Here is a 17,030-nt window from a genome sequence, read left to right as displayed (position 1 = left end):
CACCAAAATGAGCTTTGAATTGTTCCAAAGAGATGTCTCCATCCTCTACCTGCAAAACTAAGTTAACTTGCTACATGGAGATTCGGGAGAGTGTGGCTTCAATTTTGAGTGGAACCAACTAGATGTGATTTCTGTTCCTGCCCGCAGGGCTCTATCAGATCCCTTAACCTTGTCCCCTCCTTCCAGCCCCTGGACATTTTATTTCTTCCAATTATACCCCATTCTTCCTTAATGTCTCATCTCCAGCTCATATCACAATATTAAACATAGAAGAAACTCAGTGAATGGTAGATGAAAGGAAGAAGAAAGACGAGACGTAAAAATGGGCTATCATGAGTGCCCTGATTATTGGAGGGCTACTCAAAAATTATCAGCTATTTAATTCATCTTGAAAAAGACAACAGTCTTCTAGGATGAAATTTGGGATTGAAAGTTAGATGTCATCTTTGCAACTCTTACAACTTAGATACACAGTTGATATCTCAACTTATGAACTTGACCTCAGTTCCCAGCAAGACTTCTTCAAAATCTGGAATAAATTATTGTAAATATTGCTACACATAGTAAAGCTACCGCCACCATTTGCTGGGTATACAGGATTGACTGTACTGCTGTGGGAAGAAAATGTACTGAACAAATACTTTATCCTCTGTGGAATCCTAGGGGCTTTATAATAATATGAAATGATATCAGTAATTGGATTGTATTTATAAAATTTGTATTTAGTGAAGTTGAAGAATGGAGGAAAGGGAAAGTACACTATGAAAAATAAACAGTGTGCAGACCTGAGTCTATATAAACTTCATATAACTTTCATATGACCATCAGGAACCTTAAGGAAGTTCCAAAGTCTCATTGAGCCTCGCTTTTCTCATTTGCCATAAAAGACTAATAATTATAATTTAATTACTCCTTTAAGGATGATTAACAGGTAGGTGCCCAGGAAATATGAGTTCCCTCTGATTTGAAGTCTGAATCAGCATTGAAAGTAAATTCTTCTGCCTGGCAAGGAAGCATGCTACGCAAGAGAGAACTATTTATTAGGCTGAGATTTTGGAGAAAATGACAAGCGTTAGCTCTGGCCCAGAATTCCAGCTCAAAGCCTAGAGAAAGTGGGCATGGAAACAGGTATTTTTTTTTGTTTGTAATGGTCATTGTTTTTACAGGTGAGCTGGCATTGGAAGAACTTAGCCGAGCTGGACCAGCTCTGGATGCTCAAATGCCTACGGTTTAACTGGTACATCAATTTCTCTCCAACTCCCTTTGAGCAGGGGGTATGGAAGAAGCACTATATCCAAATGGTGAAGGAACTTCATGTCACCAAACCTAAGGTAAACTAGAGACAAAAAGCAGCAAACTTTCCAGGCACCAGTGGCTCACACCTATAGTCCCAGTTACTCTGGAGGCAGAGATCACAGTTTAAAGCCAGCCCTGGCAAATAGTTCAAGAGACCCTATCTCGAAAAAACCCATCACAAAAAAAAAGGGCTGGCAGAGTGGCTCAAGTGGTAAAGTGCCTGCCTAGCAAGTGTGAGACCCTGAGTTCAAATCCCAGTACTGCCAAAAAAAAAAAAAGCAGCAAACTTAACATCAGCTACAATGAATTCTAAAACTACAAATAAATGAACCAACTTGAGGCTAGAGAAGGAAGATAGTTCACAGGAAATGCATGCACTGTAATTTCAAAATTCTCCTTTTTGAAAACTTGAGAGCCCTTTAAGATACCCATGAGAGTTGAGAGCCTTTTGCCTGATACCTTTCAACCACAAGTGCACCCAAGAGGTCAGGACTAGGGAGCTTCTCCCTCTGTCCCCATTCCTGATTTCTGTACCTCTGACTCAGACACCAGACAATTCTGACATGGGAACTCTGGATAACGTGCAGTATTTGTTACTGTGGTTCATCATAGCTGACTAATTCTAATTTGCCATGATTCTACAAGGCGGGCTACCATTTACTTCTTTATTTTTGCAGCTCTGGGGATTGAACTGATGGCTTCAGGCATGCTAAGCTAATGCTCTGCCACAGAGCTACACCCCCAGCCCTGAAGTTTATTTTTGTATCATTTATAAAGGAACACTTTCCCATAAAGTGGTCATCAGGGAAGAGTCTAATGGGCATATTAAAATTCCTTTCCATCCAGAAACTAAGCAATGGAGAGCATTTGCGTATAATCACAAAATGTAGATAATGCAAGAATAATTTTTCTTATGGCTTTCAGTGCATTATAACCAATGTTTATATCCACTCCTCCATTCAGAGCTAAATACATAATTTATGGAAGATTTTATGTGCATTTTGTTTATGGCACTACCTGTACACATGCCACGTGGAGCAGCATTTTGTACAATAGACTGCTGAAAAGTTATGTGTAAATTAATTTTTAAACGATTTTTTAAACCACAGGGTATCATAATCTGTAAAACACTGCAGTGAATCCTTCTAAAATTGAATTTTTTTGAAAAATGGACAGTCAACGCCTAACTCGCTCATTTAGCTTTAGGTTTTATTGTGTTTTCTTAAAGTAGACTCCAGCTATACTTAATGTAGTAATGAACTGTGCATGATCAATATTGTTACAATTGCATTGATAAAACTAGTCATTTCAATTTTAGTAGCTGGTGTGAGGATTTCTTTTAAAAAGATCATTTTATTATTTTAAATTAATTTATTAAGATTTTTTTGAGCTGGGGGGAGCTCTTGCTCTGTAGTGCAGGCTGGCCTCGAACTCAGTCCTTCAGGGTTTGCATCTGAGTAGCTGGGGTTATAGGTAGGTACCACCAGTGCCCAGCTAAAAGACATTTAGGGCTGGCAGAGTGGCTGAAGTGGTAGAGTGCCTGCCTGATAAGCTCAAGGCCCTGACTTCAAACCCATGTACCACCCAAAAAACAACTGCAACAACCAAAAATAGCTAAAGCCCAAAAAAAGTGGGGGGAGGGCCTGGGGGCCATGGCCCACGTAGTAGAGTAGTAGAAGTCTCATACCTGCCTAGCAAGTATGAGACCTAAGTTCAAACTCCAGTACTTCCAAGAAATTAAAAAAGCATAAATTTAAATGCAGAATTTTAAAGGTTCTTTTAACTATGATGACTGCTTTACTTGTCAGGCTTTTCTGGAATCTTGTTCTCAGTTGGGAGCAGGAAGCCCATCCAAAAGCTGAAGCCCATGCTGTTCTGGGGGAGGGGAGAGAAATGTAATGAACCAGCTAAGGTAATGAAAAGGGTTTTGAATGTGACACATAAAACTGACATCAGGAAGTAGCTCAGGTGGTAGAGCAACTGCCTGGCAAGCATGAAGCTCTGAATTCAAACCCCAGTGCCACCCCAAAGCGGGGAGAAAAACCTGACTTCAATACTTTGTTTTTAGAAATAACTCTTTCCTCAAAATATTTATTCATAACTCTTCTTAAAAACAGTGAAAACTTTGGATGTAAGTAAATTTCCAACTTTTGCTTGGCATGAACTTTCTATAGGAAATTTGTAATAGTAAACTTAAATTCTTCTGTGAAGGAAATAGAACTAAATCTGAAAGACTAAGGTCAAGGAAATAACTAATACACTTAGATCAAGAGGTTAAAAAAATAGACCTAAGGCAGAAAAACCAAAGTTAATAAAAACCCTGAGATTAACACCATTGTCAGCACTATACTTACTTGTGTGCTTCTCAGATTCCCTGGGAGGTGGCTGCAACTGGAGAACATAGGTGGTCACCAGAGGAGTCCCCAATCCAGCTCCCTCAGCAGGGTCACCATCCCCCTTCCCGCTCGTGTGTGCTCCAACAGAGCTCTGGGAGGTATGTTATGAGCACACAGCGGTGATAATGCTAGCTCCCCCCAACGTTAAAATGGGAAGACTGGACCAAATGAGCTTTAAAACTATTTGTGAGTCTACAGCACCCATGTTAGAAACCAGTTTCAAAAAGACTTCAGAGTGGGAAAAAGAGTAAGTTAAACCCAAAGTAAATAGAAGGAAGAAATGGTAAAGAACCAGGATGAATGAAATCAGAACCAAACAATAGAGAAAATCAATGAAAACCACAGCTGCTTCTTGCAAAACATAAGTAGACAAATCAAGAAAACACAAATTACTAATACCAGGAGTGGAAGAGAGAGAGTCACTACAGAGGTAATGAGAGGTCATTGTGAACAACTTCAAGGGCTGATAGAGTGACTCAAGTGGTAGAACGCCTACCTAACAAGCACAAAGACCTGAGTTCAAAGCCCAGTACTGCTAGAAAAAAAAAAAATCAATCAATATAACTCATAGAATAAAAGAGAAAAGATACAAGTATGCAGAGCATTTTGTACTTTTCAGAATTAATAATTTTATATGTAATAATTAGCTTTTATTCCTAAATATTTTCCCCTGGAACTTTTTTTTATTAAAAAAAAGTATTAAATTAGATCTCCTCCAGCAAAAATAGATGTGTTTATTTTAAATAAGCTCAGAAAAATGAAATGAATGTCTATTCTAAATGAGATCTGTGCGAAATATTGACTTACATAAATATGAAATGTCTTTTTAATATGCTATTAGTCTATAATCACTCTTAAGTGAGTAAATACTCATCAACACTGCTATGTCCTGGGTGTTAAAAGTTCAAAGATCCTAGCCCTATTTTCACATTGCCTCATCTAGTAGCCCAGGACACACACGAATATTGTCATTGCAACACTGAATGCTAAGTGCTGTCCATAACAGAAATGACTATACTGCCATCCCAACTGAAGCAAACCAATTTACCAAGCAAAGCTCCCTTAATCTCTTAATGAACCAAAATTAAGCCCTTAATGGCTTCCCAACATACCGGTACCACTTCCCTTAGGCTACAACCACATTAAAAAAAATCTTGAATTGTGCACACAAAAGACAGACTTTCAATTTTGGAAATTAAGCAGAAGTATTCTTTGAGAGTGACTGTGGTTTGGATAATGGATCAAACCCATAGTCTACCCCTGTACAACTTGACCTTGACTCTCTGTGTTGCAGGTCTTTACAGTTGAAGGCTAAGGCTAAAGCACCTTGTTTTTTTTTTTTTTCTAATGTGTCCTTTTTATGGATAAATCAAACAGTAGTGACAAACTAGACCAGTGACAAGGAGGTTCAGTGCAAGGACTTGAAGCAAAATAATCCTGGATCTGATTCTGGATTCAAATTCAAATTCTCCTTATATCTTGGTGGGCAAACTAATTCTCCTGTCTTCAGTTTCCTCTTCTGTAAAATAAGAACAATACTGATTACCTTATGAAAATTATTACCTTATTGTTTTATTTAAATAAGACAGTGCTTGAAAACTGCCAGAGACGGTGTCTGACACATGGCAGTTTCTTCCAGGGTGGTGGCTGCTGTATCCTCGTCACCATTGTTGTTACCATGGTAATGATGATGCTGCTGAGATGGGAGATGAAGGTGATGGCAGTGGTAGTGGTGATATTCTTTGTTTTATTGTTGTCATTATAGTACTTTGAAAACAGAAGCAATACATTTTCTCCTTCTAGACACCTCCAAAAGATGGGTTTGTAATTGCCAGTGTTCAGCCAGTTTCCAGCAATTCTCCAGAGGAAAAGCGGCCCTCCTCCTCTCTCAGAAAGAAGAATAACCCAGGGGAAAAAGAGCTTCCGCCTTGGCGATCCTCTGATAAGCATCCAACTGATATCATTCGTTTTAATTATCTGGACAACTGTGACCCTGAGCACATACGGCAAGGGTAAGAAGCTCTGTACCCTTCTCAACCTCTTTATCAAAGCAATTTACTGGAGCCATGCACCTACCTGTGGCTCACGCCTGTAATCCTTGGTACTGAGGAGGCAGAGATCAGGAGGACCACAGTTCAAAGGCAGCCCAGGCAAGTAGTTCGAGAGACCCTATCTCAAAAAACCCATCATAAAAAAGGGCTGCTGGAGTGGCTCAAAGTGTAGGCCCTGAATACCACAAAAATAAAAAAGAAAAATAATTTATTGACACTTTGATATTTGAAAAGACAAAAATAGAATTTAAGAGGTAATAGAAAATGTAGTCTAACCATAGTTTGTAAATTCGTCCTTTTCATCATAATTTGTTTGCATTTTGGAATTGTAATGATTTGACATTTCAGCTTCTTCTAATGTTTTATTTATTTTTGTGGTACTGGGGTTTGAACTCAGGGCCTACACCTTGAACCACTCCACCAGCCCTTTTTTGTGATAGTTTTTTTCAAGATAGGGTCTTGAGAACTATTTGACCAGGCTGGCTTTGAACCGCGACCCTCCTGATGTCTGCCTCCTGAGTAGCTGGGATTACAGGTGTGAGCCACTGGCACCTGACTTCAGTGTTTTAATATTACATTCCAAGCTAGCATCATACAGTTCATTCTAGCCTTCCTCCTTTTCTTATATGTACTCCCCTTCTCCACCAGTGTGTGGGTAAATGAGAGGGGCAAACTTAGATATTCACATATATCACATAAGATGAACTGACAATCGCCCGAGTTTTCTCTGAGCCTCAAACACTTGTTGCTAAGGAAATTGAGCTAAGAGGTATGGACTCTTAAACTATGAAACCAGGTGGGGAGGGCAATGCATACCTGCAATCCTGGCAATCAGGAGGCTGAGGCAGGAGGATCTTGAGTTCGAGGCCAGCTGGGTCTACATAGCAAGATCCTGCCTCAGAAACAAACAAACAAAAAACCAGAAAGATTAGACCAAAAGGTGTGTGCTAGAGAGATGAAGTGTGCAGTATAAAATGTTACCAGTTGTTGAAAGTAGATAGAGTTTTGAGTAATCACTGTATTAATCTCTCAGCTTTCCTGATGTTTTTTGTTTTGTGTATATTTTGATTTTTTTGACACAGGATCTCACTATGTAGCCCAAGCTGGCTTTGAACACTCTATCCTCATACCCAGCCAAGTGCTGGGATTGCAGATGTGTACTGCCATGCCCAGCTTTCTCTGTATTTTTAAAACTTTCTGTATGTTGGCACTCCCCTTGATGGCTGCTCAGTTTTCTTCTGTGTGCTCAAGCTAAGTCGTCTATAGAAGTCAGGCAGATAAAGCCTGACTGAAATTTACCTAATGAAATTGGAGGGTGTCCTACTCCAGAAGTAGCATTAATGAAGGATGCAATTGGAGAGTGATGGGTCCCAGTCTGCAGTTGTTCTGGGAGGTACAGACAGGACAAGCTGGTGATTGCAAACACTTACAGAGACTGAGAATAAGCCAGGTGGACACCTGACATATAGGAAGGCAAAAATTAAAAAATCAGCAAATCTTGAAATTAAAGGAAGCTCTCAAGTTGCCAAAGTACCATTTCAAAGCTTACTCACTAGACGCAAAGGTAAAAATGTATCTTTGCAGTTGAGAGAGCTGGAAGTTACCACCTTAATTAAGTGCTCAGGTTGCAGTGGCTCCTGCCAGCAATTCTAGCTACTCAGAAGGCAGAGATCAAGAGGGTGGCAATTTGAGGCCTGCCCTGGCAAATAGTTCTCAAGACCTTATCTTGAAAATAGCCAACTCATAAAAGGGCTGGGGGAGTGCCTCAAGTGGTAGAGCACCTGCCTAGCAAGCATGAGGCCCTGAGTTCAAACCCCAGTACCACCAAAAAGAAAAGTGATCAAACTTACCATCACTATAATGGGAAAACTGACATTCAGTATGCCCTGATGTGAGGAGAGATGAAATACCAATATGCCAAAAGTCTTTAACCTGAAACTAACCAAATCTCTGGCCTATAGTCGTAAATAACAAGTGAGACAAAACCAGCCAAGGCACCTTCCCTGTGATGCCTTGGACTCAGGCTCTGGAGTCTGTACCCCGGAGAAAAAAGAGACGGGAGAAAGTTCTAGACATGAGAGACACAAACAAATGCAGCTTGATTCTAGATGGAATCCTTGTTATAAAAAGAAAAAGAGAGACAGACAATAAAAGGCACTGGGGACAGTTTTCATGTATATATTAGATGGTATTAAAGGATCTTCATTTTCTCGCTGGGCATGGTGCCGGATTATAATCCTATAATTTTAGCTTCTTGGGAGACTGAGGCAGGAGGATCAGGAATTTGAGGTCAGCTGGGGCAAAGTTAACCAGGCCCTATCTCAAAAACAAAATAAAAACAAACAAAAAAAGGGGTTGGGACCATGGCTCAAAGGGTAGCACTGGGTTCAATCCCTAGTACTGCAAAGAGGAAAGAAAAAAATGTTCATTGTCTAAGGTACATGATGCTAGTGTGGCTGGTTGGGTGAATGTCTTCATCTTAGGAGATGAGTGTTAAAGTAGTAAGGGATGAGGGGCTGGTGGAGGGGCTCAAATGATAGGGTGCCTGTCTAGTAAGTGTGAGGCTCTGAGTTCAAATCCCAGTACTGCCAAAAAACAGTATTCAGGGATGAGTATCATGGTATCTGCTATTTAGTTTCTTATGGCGCAGCAAGATAAGCACATATATGATCTGTATATGTATGCATATATGTAGAAAGGTAAAGCAAAAATAGCAAAATATTATCAAATATGTAATCCAGTTGAAAGCTCACGAGTGATACTGTCCTATTCTTTCAACTCCTCTGTGTATCTGAAATTTACCAATTAAAAATTGGGAAACATTTTTGAAAATTAAATGGCAAGAAATATTTGGGCAAAGGCAATCTTTTTAAATAAAACTTTTTATAATGGAAATTCAAATATGGGCATAAGTAATGAGAAGAGCAGAACGAACCTATTGTAACCATCTGGCATCAACGGCTCTTAACTCCTGGCCACTCCAGTGGTGTTTATCCCTCACTCACTCTGTCCCTCTGTCTGGTGGCTTTTATCCCTCACTCACTCTGTCTCTCCATCTGGTGGCTTTTATCCCTCACTCACTCTGTCTCTCCATCTGGTGGCTTTTATCCCTCACTCACTCTATACCTCCCTAGATTATTTCTTTCTGGGTTGTTTGAGACAGGCTTGTTTCTTATGTAGCCCAGGCTGGCCTCAAACTCAAGATCTTCCTGCTTCTTCCTCCTGTGTTCTGGGAGCATGGGTGTGCACCACTGTGCTCAGCTCTTCTAGATTATTTTTGAGAAAAATCTTACATCATATATCTCATCCATCAATATTTCAGTGTGTATCCTTAAAGGATAAGGACTCTTTCTATAAATAATAAAAGAAAAAAGTCATAAATAATACCATTATCACATCTAAGTCAATGAATGATTTCTTAATATAATATCAAATATCATCAGCTTTCAGGTTTCCTTGAATGTCTGTTAGGAGTTTCACTTTTTTTTAAAGGAAAATATTTTTGTAACAGATTTATTGAACTAGAATTCACATATCATAAAATCATCTAAAGTATACAACTCAATAGTCTTGTAAGTATATTCAGGCAGCCATCAGCCTCTCCTTAAAAACCATATTCTTTATCAGCAACCCTCCACTTCTCCATACTCTCAGTCTAACTTTTTTTTTTTTTTTTGTGGAACTGGGGTTTGAACTCAGGGCCTTCACCTTGAGCCACTTCAGCAGCCCTTTTTTGTGATGGAGTTTTTTGTGATAAATTCTCTCGAACTATTTGCCAGGGCTGGCTTTGAACCGTGATCCTCCTGGTCTCTGCCTCCTGAGTAGCTAGAATTACAGGCACGAGCCACTAGCTCCCGGCCTAAGACAACTTCTAATATACTTTGTCTCCATAGATGTACCTATTCCGGACATTTCCTTTAAATATCATCACATCATATGCTATATGTGGTCTTTTGTGACTAGCGTCTTTAATTTAGGATAATGTCTTTAAGGCTTATTCATCTTGTACTGTGCGTCACTATTGCATTCTTTTTTTTAGCAAATAATTTTTGCCTTTATCACATGTAGTTTTGACCAACCATGGTCAAAAAAAAATTCTCATGTATGCCTCTTGTAGCTCAGTTGATGCAAAGAATCTCACTATCAGTCCCACCTTATTATCAGTTGTGTGTAAATGATGCATCCTAACTATTTGTGGGTTTTCCTCAATGGTGGTCCCTTGGAGCCATATATCTGAGGATACCAAAGTAGACTTTTTAAAAACAGCATTGGTTGGTTTAATCAGGTTCCAGATAAAGTCTCCTTGTTGCATTGATGATCCATGTGTCACTTTGTCATTTCTTTCCTCTGTTCTTTCTTTCCCTTCCTTCCTTCCTCCTTCATTTCCTCCTCCTTCCTCCTTCTCTCCCTCCTTCTTTCTTTCCTTCCTTCCCTTCCTCCCTCTTTCCTTCTTTCGTCCTTCTTTCTTTCCCTCCTTCCCTTCCTGCCTCCTCCCTCCCTCCCTCTTTGGTCCTTCCTTCTTCCTTCCTCCCTCCTTCTTTCCTTTCTTCCTTGCTTGTTTCCTTCCTTCCTTCCTTCTGTCTTCCTCCCTCCTTCCTCTCCCTTCCCCCTTCACTCCCTTCCTGCCTCCCTCTTTGTTCTTTCCTCCCTCCTTCCTTCCTTTCTTCCTTCCTTCCTCTGCACTTGACCCCACTGATGACCAGACGTAGAGGCTCAAACATGCGATGAGCAGGGACCAGCACTGAATTTCTGCTTGTCTTTCTTTGTGTTGTTCGTAACCATGGGAACTCATTACCTAGATCCATTATTCCAGACAAACTTATTCTATAAAGGACCAGGCAGGAGATATTTTAGACTTTGCAGGACATATGGTCAGTCTCTGGAACAACTGCTCAGCTCTTCTGTTGTAGCCTGGGAAACAGCCATAGACAATATGCCAAAAACAACCATCACTATGTTCCAATGAAACTTTATTTACAGAAATAGGCAGCGCCCTATTTTTGTATGCTCTATCCTAGTACATAGAGTTTCAGAAAACAAATGGGCTGGGAATGTGGCTCAAAGTGTGGAGTGCCTGTCTAGCAAGCATGAGGCCCTGAATTCACACCCTAGTACTACTCCCCCCTCCCATTCTTTTAATTAAAAAATGTTTTAAAAGGAAGCAAATGCTAATACTGATTCAAACAATATGATACGGAAAACTGCTTAAGAGTTCCTTGCCTATGTTTTTGTCTTTAGGAGATATTGTACTGAAAAATTTGGACAAATGACTATGTTCTAGTCACATGAAATAGGTCCTTTGTGTGTGGCAAGGCCACCAACTCCATGGATAAGATCATTTGTTTCATTTTGCTTTTTAGATTTTAGGGATAGCCCCCCTGCATTTTAGCCTACAATTCTGAGAAAAACTTAGATGGTTCCAAAGTCAAGTATACAAAACAAGGTATATTTAGAGAAGTCTAGCTTCTGTCTGTGTCTCTCCATAGTCCCTGTTTCAGATCAATCCACATGGAAACCCTACTTACAGGTAACTATTTTCCAAAATACTGTTTTAATCTCCCATTTTAAAAAAGTATAGCCAAAAACTTTAAAAAAAATAAAAAGTACAAGCAAATAGATGGCATGTACATATAGTATTTTTCAGTACCTCCTTTCTGAAATGAATGGTAGCCTGTAATTCATCCACTTTTCTCTATCCACTTTTCTTTTTTATTGTGGTCCTGGGATTTGAACTCAGGACCTTGCACTTGCCAAGCAGATCCTACCACTTGAACCACGCCTCTAGCCCTCTCACTGTTCTTGTTTAATGTAACATTGTATTCTGGAGATGACTCCCCACTTGGATATAGAAAAACTCTGCCTTCCTTTCTATAGCTCATGGTACTCCATTGTGTGGATGTGCCAGAGTTTATTCACCAGTTCTTGAGTCATGTTGCTTATTCCCATTTGAGTACAGATAATTTGAAATCACAGGGCAACAAACTCAGACAAACAAAGAGCTTTGTAAACCAGCCAAGTTTTAACATGATAGTTTATAATCTTCCCATGGCTTGCAGGCGAAGGAAAAGAAATGAGATGACCCCAGATTGCAGCCGACAGTCACGCGATAAGAAAAACAAGCTGCAGGACAGAGCTGGACTAAGGAAAGCACAGTCACTGGTGAGTCCAGTTTATCCAACGTCCACCACTGTTATGTTATGGAAATTGCCATGTTTTAAGTCAAGATCATTGAGTGCTTCTTTAAATGTTGTTCTCTGACCTTGACCTTCCGACTTTGAAACTGTATGGCCTTGAAGATGCTCTGAGTCTCTGTTTCCTTATCTGCTGCTGTAAAAGAGAGACTGAATGAGCTGTCATGTATAAAATTGCACAATATAGAGGGTGTCGTCTTCTCCTTCGTTCTTTCTTCTGCTGAGTCCTCTAAGATAGGGACAGGGGCCACTGCCTCTCTCCAGAGTGCAGGGTCCCCAGACCTGAGGGCCAGGCGAGCTTCCTGTAGTTCTCTTGCTGCCAGTGGAACATGAGTGTAAAAGTGAATTTAAAGTGATTCCAGAAAGAAATAAATTAAGAACCTTTCTTTCTCTAATTAAAAAACAGCTAATTACTACCTAATAAAGTCAGTAATAGTGACTAGGGAGTATTATTATTTCAGAGCACAGCTTCCCAAGTTGTGATTCTGAATCCCACCAGATCCCTTTTAGCTTGTCAGGAGAGTTTTTGGAGCAAAATAGAAGGAAATATGGGTGGAATGAAAACTTTATATATTGTAGTAAAGATTTAGAGAAAAACTTGGGATACACACTTGGCAAATTAATATAAAATGGATGTCAATTGGGAGAACAGTGTGCATGTACTCATGAATAAATCACTTCTGCAGCTGTGCTTGAAAGTCTTACTACTTTCTGCTTAAATGTATTTTCAAGTGTTATATTAAAAAAACAAAAGTCAGATGCTGACTCATGCCTGTAATCTTAGCTGCTTGGGAGGCTGAGCTTAGGAGGATGATAGTTCAAGGCCAGTCCAGGCAAATAGTTCACAAGACACTATCTCCAAAATAACCAAAGCAAAGTGGACTGGAGGTGTGGCTCGAGTGTAGAGTGCCCGCTTTGCAAGTGTGTAAGCCCTGAGTTCAAACCCAGTTCCACCAAAAAATTAAAAAATGAGACAGCTAGAGATGAGTTTCTTAAAATAAGCCACCTGTACTCTGAAGGGCCACTTTTGTTGGACTGGTGGAGACTTTTTATAGACATGTGTACAGATACCTAAACAAAGTAGTAAAATTGTCGGGGTAACTGTTCATTGTAAAAAATAGCTTTACGCGGCTTATCACGTGAGCCATTATGAAGGGCTTCTGCTGGATTCTACCCCTGCTAGGCAAGGTATAGAAAAATTGAAGAATAATAAAAGATGAAGAATAATAAAAGAAAAATAAAACATATGCTTATAAAATATCAGTATAATCAAACATTCCTCTTGCTTAAAAACCACAAGAACCAAAGGTTACCCAGGAGCAGTCCTTGTGGGCTTTTGACATTAACCATCTGTGAGACATAGCAGAAACTGCCTACGTTAAAATATTCAATGTAAATTAAAAAGTGAAAATGTGCTAATTAAGGCTGAAACCAGGGTAAATTAAACAATGATGGGGAACAATTAGCTATTAGTAAATAAAGCACGAGATCATAGCTATCTACCTTTATCTTTTTTTGTAAATATACTTATTACAATTACTCTGAGTGTGTCATCATTTTGATAAAAAGCATAAGGTATACTTAAATCCCCACACCACAGAAGCATGCTCTGATCTTTGAATTCATGCCTGCCATATATTTGCCTGTGACAGGCCTGGCTGTGTTGGCTGCCAGGCTGTGTGTGGCTCAGGTCCCCTCTCCACAGGGTGGCAGTTTGCACTATAGGCCGCAGACCTCAGAGGAAACAAGTGCTTAGGTGATGCAAGATGGTTGTGAAAGTGAAGACATGCTGGGTGTGAGGTCCTGAGAGGAAAGTCCATCAAGCGTGCTGAAGAGGACAGGGAGTGAGACTTCTGACAGTGCAGCCCTAGAGGTGACTTGTCAGGTAGACACAGCCCAGGTGTGAATCCAATGGAGAAACTTGTGAGTTCATCTCATAGAAAACTCACACATCATCCTGACAGGTTTATTGGGGAAGATTTCAGGAGGAACAAGAGAAACAGGTAAGCAGGTGAAACTTGTCAGTGCTAATGTGCAGATGAAAGTGACCATGTCCTCAAGCCCATGAACAGAAGACTGGAGCACTTGAAGGATCTGTGCTCCTATCCTGGGAAAAGGGGGTGTGTGATAGTTGGAGAAGCTTTGTCAAATGGAAAGATCTGGAAGAGAAGAAAACACAGAGGTATAAAAGATCATTTCTTAGGCCACCTCCCCAGGCTGTGGCTATCAGGTGGAGGAGAGACCATCTTCCCTTTCTATCAGTAGTTAGAGTCCCCAGAGGGGCATTTCTAAGAGGAGAACTGTCCTCAGGTAGATGATTTCAAATCTGTACATACTGCTGGGAGCCTGCATGGCTCCTTTAATAGGTGTGAGTTTCAAACTCAGGTCCCCAAAGCCTGCCTGAGTTCTACTGGCTTCATTTAACCAGTTTTTGTTATGAACAATTTGTCTAATTGTTAATGCTTTGTGATTTCTAAGACTTCTTATGAAATGTTTATAAATATCAAGAAATCCCAGTCCAATGCAGTGGTTCATGCCTGTAATCCTAGTTTCTGAGGAGGTGGAGACTGGAGGGGTCTTCGTTTGTAGCCAGCCTGGGCAAAAAGTTAGCGAGACTCTCATCTCAACAAATTAAAAAAGAAACTGGGCATAGCAGTATGTGCCTGTCATTCCAGCTGTGTGGGATCAAGGTCCACACTGGCCTGAACAAAAACTCGAGACCTTATTCAATGATGGAGGGGGTGAACTCAGCTATGATATATTTGGTATATTGTAAGAATTTTTGTAATTGCCACAATGTACCCTAACACAACTATAAAAATTTAAAAATAAAATACAAATAGTACTACAAAAAAAACAAAAAACAAACAAACAAAAAAAAAAAAAACCTAAGCTAAAGGACTGAGGGCATAGCTCAACCAGTAGAGTGCCTGCCCTGAGTTCGAACCCCAGTACCACCAAAAAAAGAAAAAAAAGTCCCTATTATATAATAGTAAACAGAGCAATACCAAACAGAGCAATTTCAGGTACCATCTTCTTTAAACTTCAAAGATTTTCAACCTGTATAAACACACATCACATTTTTTGTTAACATCTTAACAGGTGGTCCACTGAGGGAAGGAGGGAGCTGTCTCTTTGGGGGAAGGCTTTGATGAACTTGTGGGACGGATGAGATCCTGGGGGCACAATGTTAGCAAGCACCAAGACTCCAAGGGAGGAGCAACATGCCTTGCTTGAGATCAGGGGGAGAACTTGTAGATTATTGTTTCTGCTCCTGGAAGAGAGGGAAGGAGGAGAGGGAGTGGGGAGGAAGAAAAAAGTGGGGAGGAAAGAGAGAAGAGAAAGACAGAAGGAGGGAGGTTGAGATAAGGGGGGGTAGGGACCATGACAGCAATGACACCAGCCATTCCAATGGAATTTGTTTGCTGTCACTGGGATGTGAACCTTCCATTGCCATTGTGAGTTCTATTCCATTTACACATGTAGCAAGATCTTAGAAGCACAGAAGCCCATGAAAATGAAAAACCCTTGGACTTTGGCTTTCCTGAGCCCGGAATTTGACCAGGAGATCCCAGCTGACATCTTGTTTCGCTGTTTTCTTTCTGCCACACGAAGGACAAAACCCATAGCTATGGTCCCATGCTGGACTTTTACTTAAGAACCAGAGGTCCTCACTTCCTAGGTCCCAACTGAGCCATGGAGTTCAAATGCTGGCTGTTGCAAAGCACACACCTCTACCAGAGGAACAAGAGACTTTAATGTCTGCTTAGTCTAATTGCCTCAGATAAGACATCCTTTCCCCGGCACTGCTAATTCTAGCCTCTGAAATTACCTGTTTCACCTCTCTCCAGGATCATGTTACCCTTAGTGTCCTGATTTTTTTTAAACGCTTCTTTAAGCTTTCTTACTCTTTTTTCCTGGCTGGTTCAGAGAAAAAAGTGATTCTGTGAGAAGAATCAGGAAACCCAGGTTCCAGTTCCGACCATCACTGGCAGTCACTTACCCTCCTACAATTCTGTTCCCCTTTGTAAAATGAAAGTTCCAGTGGGTGGTTTGCATCTGTAATCCTAGCTACTCAGGAGGCAGAGATCAGAAATATTTTGGTTCAAAGCCAGACCAGGCAAATAGTTCATGAGACCCTATCTTGAAAATACCCAACACAAAATCAGGACTAGAGAAGTGGCTCAAGTGGTAAAGGGCCTGCTTAGCAAGCATGAGGCCCTGAGTTCAAGCCCCAGTACTGCCAAGTTAAAAAAAAAAAAAATGACAGTTCCAATGACAACACCCGTTGAGTCCATTCCAGACCAAAGGCTAGACCTATGGGGCTCCTAGGTTTGGACTGTGTTCCTCCTCTCTCCCTTTTCCTGGAGGACCTGGCTGTGACTGAAGTGACTTTACATAGAAAACCAAACATAGTCCACATTACATTGGTGAATCCTAATTTTAAACCACTAACAGTTGGTCCAAAAACAGAGCTAAAGGCGATCACCTTGCAGGCAGTCTTCAAATTCTGATGAACCTCTCACCTGTTTGTTTTATAATGTCTGTTTAGTTTGGATGTGCAGAGCTACAAATATCTGTAGGAGAGATTTTAAATTATTTCATCAACCAATAAAACTCCTGGGAGCTCCATTTGGAAGGAAGACTAAGAAAGTATATGGGCTTTACATTCAGATAGCCCTGGGTTCTTTTACTAAGTGGAGTGACTTTTGACAAGTTACTTAGCCTCTCTGAGCCTCAGTTTCTACATCTATAAAATGGAATAATGATACCTGCCTTGCAGGATTGTCATCAGGCTATCATTTATATATTAAGTATTTAATACCTGTTTGTGTTCTCCCCCATTAAATACCACCATTAGAAACAATTACAACAAAATTTGCTACCAAAGACATAGATCGAGTCTCAAATAGCCTAGGTTCAGTGCTAAGCACTAATACTTCAGCAGTTGGAGATTTAGGTCAGAGATTTAACCTCTCTGGGGGCTCTTTCCTCACCCAGAAATGGAGTTAGTAACAAGACTGAGTCACAGGGTAGAAGGAGGGGGTAAGGCATTTGGCACAGTACCTAGTGCAAAGTTGGCACTCAGTAAATTG

At 40.4% G+C, this 17,030-nt stretch overlaps 1 protein-coding gene across 3 annotated transcripts in view; it reads left to right on the top strand.

Moving 5' to 3' along the window:
* Positions 1–17,030, top strand: part of Fbxo16 (F-box protein 16) — a 103,729-nt gene that overhangs the window by 26,783 nt on the left and 59,916 nt on the right. For all 3 annotated transcript variants that reach the window (XM_074055237.1, XM_020178561.2, XM_074055238.1), the window contains exons 5-7: positions 1,167–1,331; positions 5,496–5,704; positions 11,800–11,902. In XM_074055237.1, the coding sequence (XP_073911338.1) occupies positions 1,167–1,331; positions 5,496–5,704; positions 11,800–11,902 (477 nt within the window). The remainder of the gene's footprint in view (positions 1–1,166; positions 1,332–5,495; positions 5,705–11,799; positions 11,903–17,030) is intronic.

The sequence above is a fragment of the Castor canadensis genome, chromosome 14, assembly GCF_047511655.1.
Source record: "Castor canadensis chromosome 14, mCasCan1.hap1v2, whole genome shotgun sequence".
Lineage (NCBI taxonomy): Eukaryota > Metazoa > Chordata > Mammalia > Rodentia > Castoridae > Castor > Castor canadensis.
This window is presented reverse-complemented; position numbering and strand designations above follow the sequence as displayed.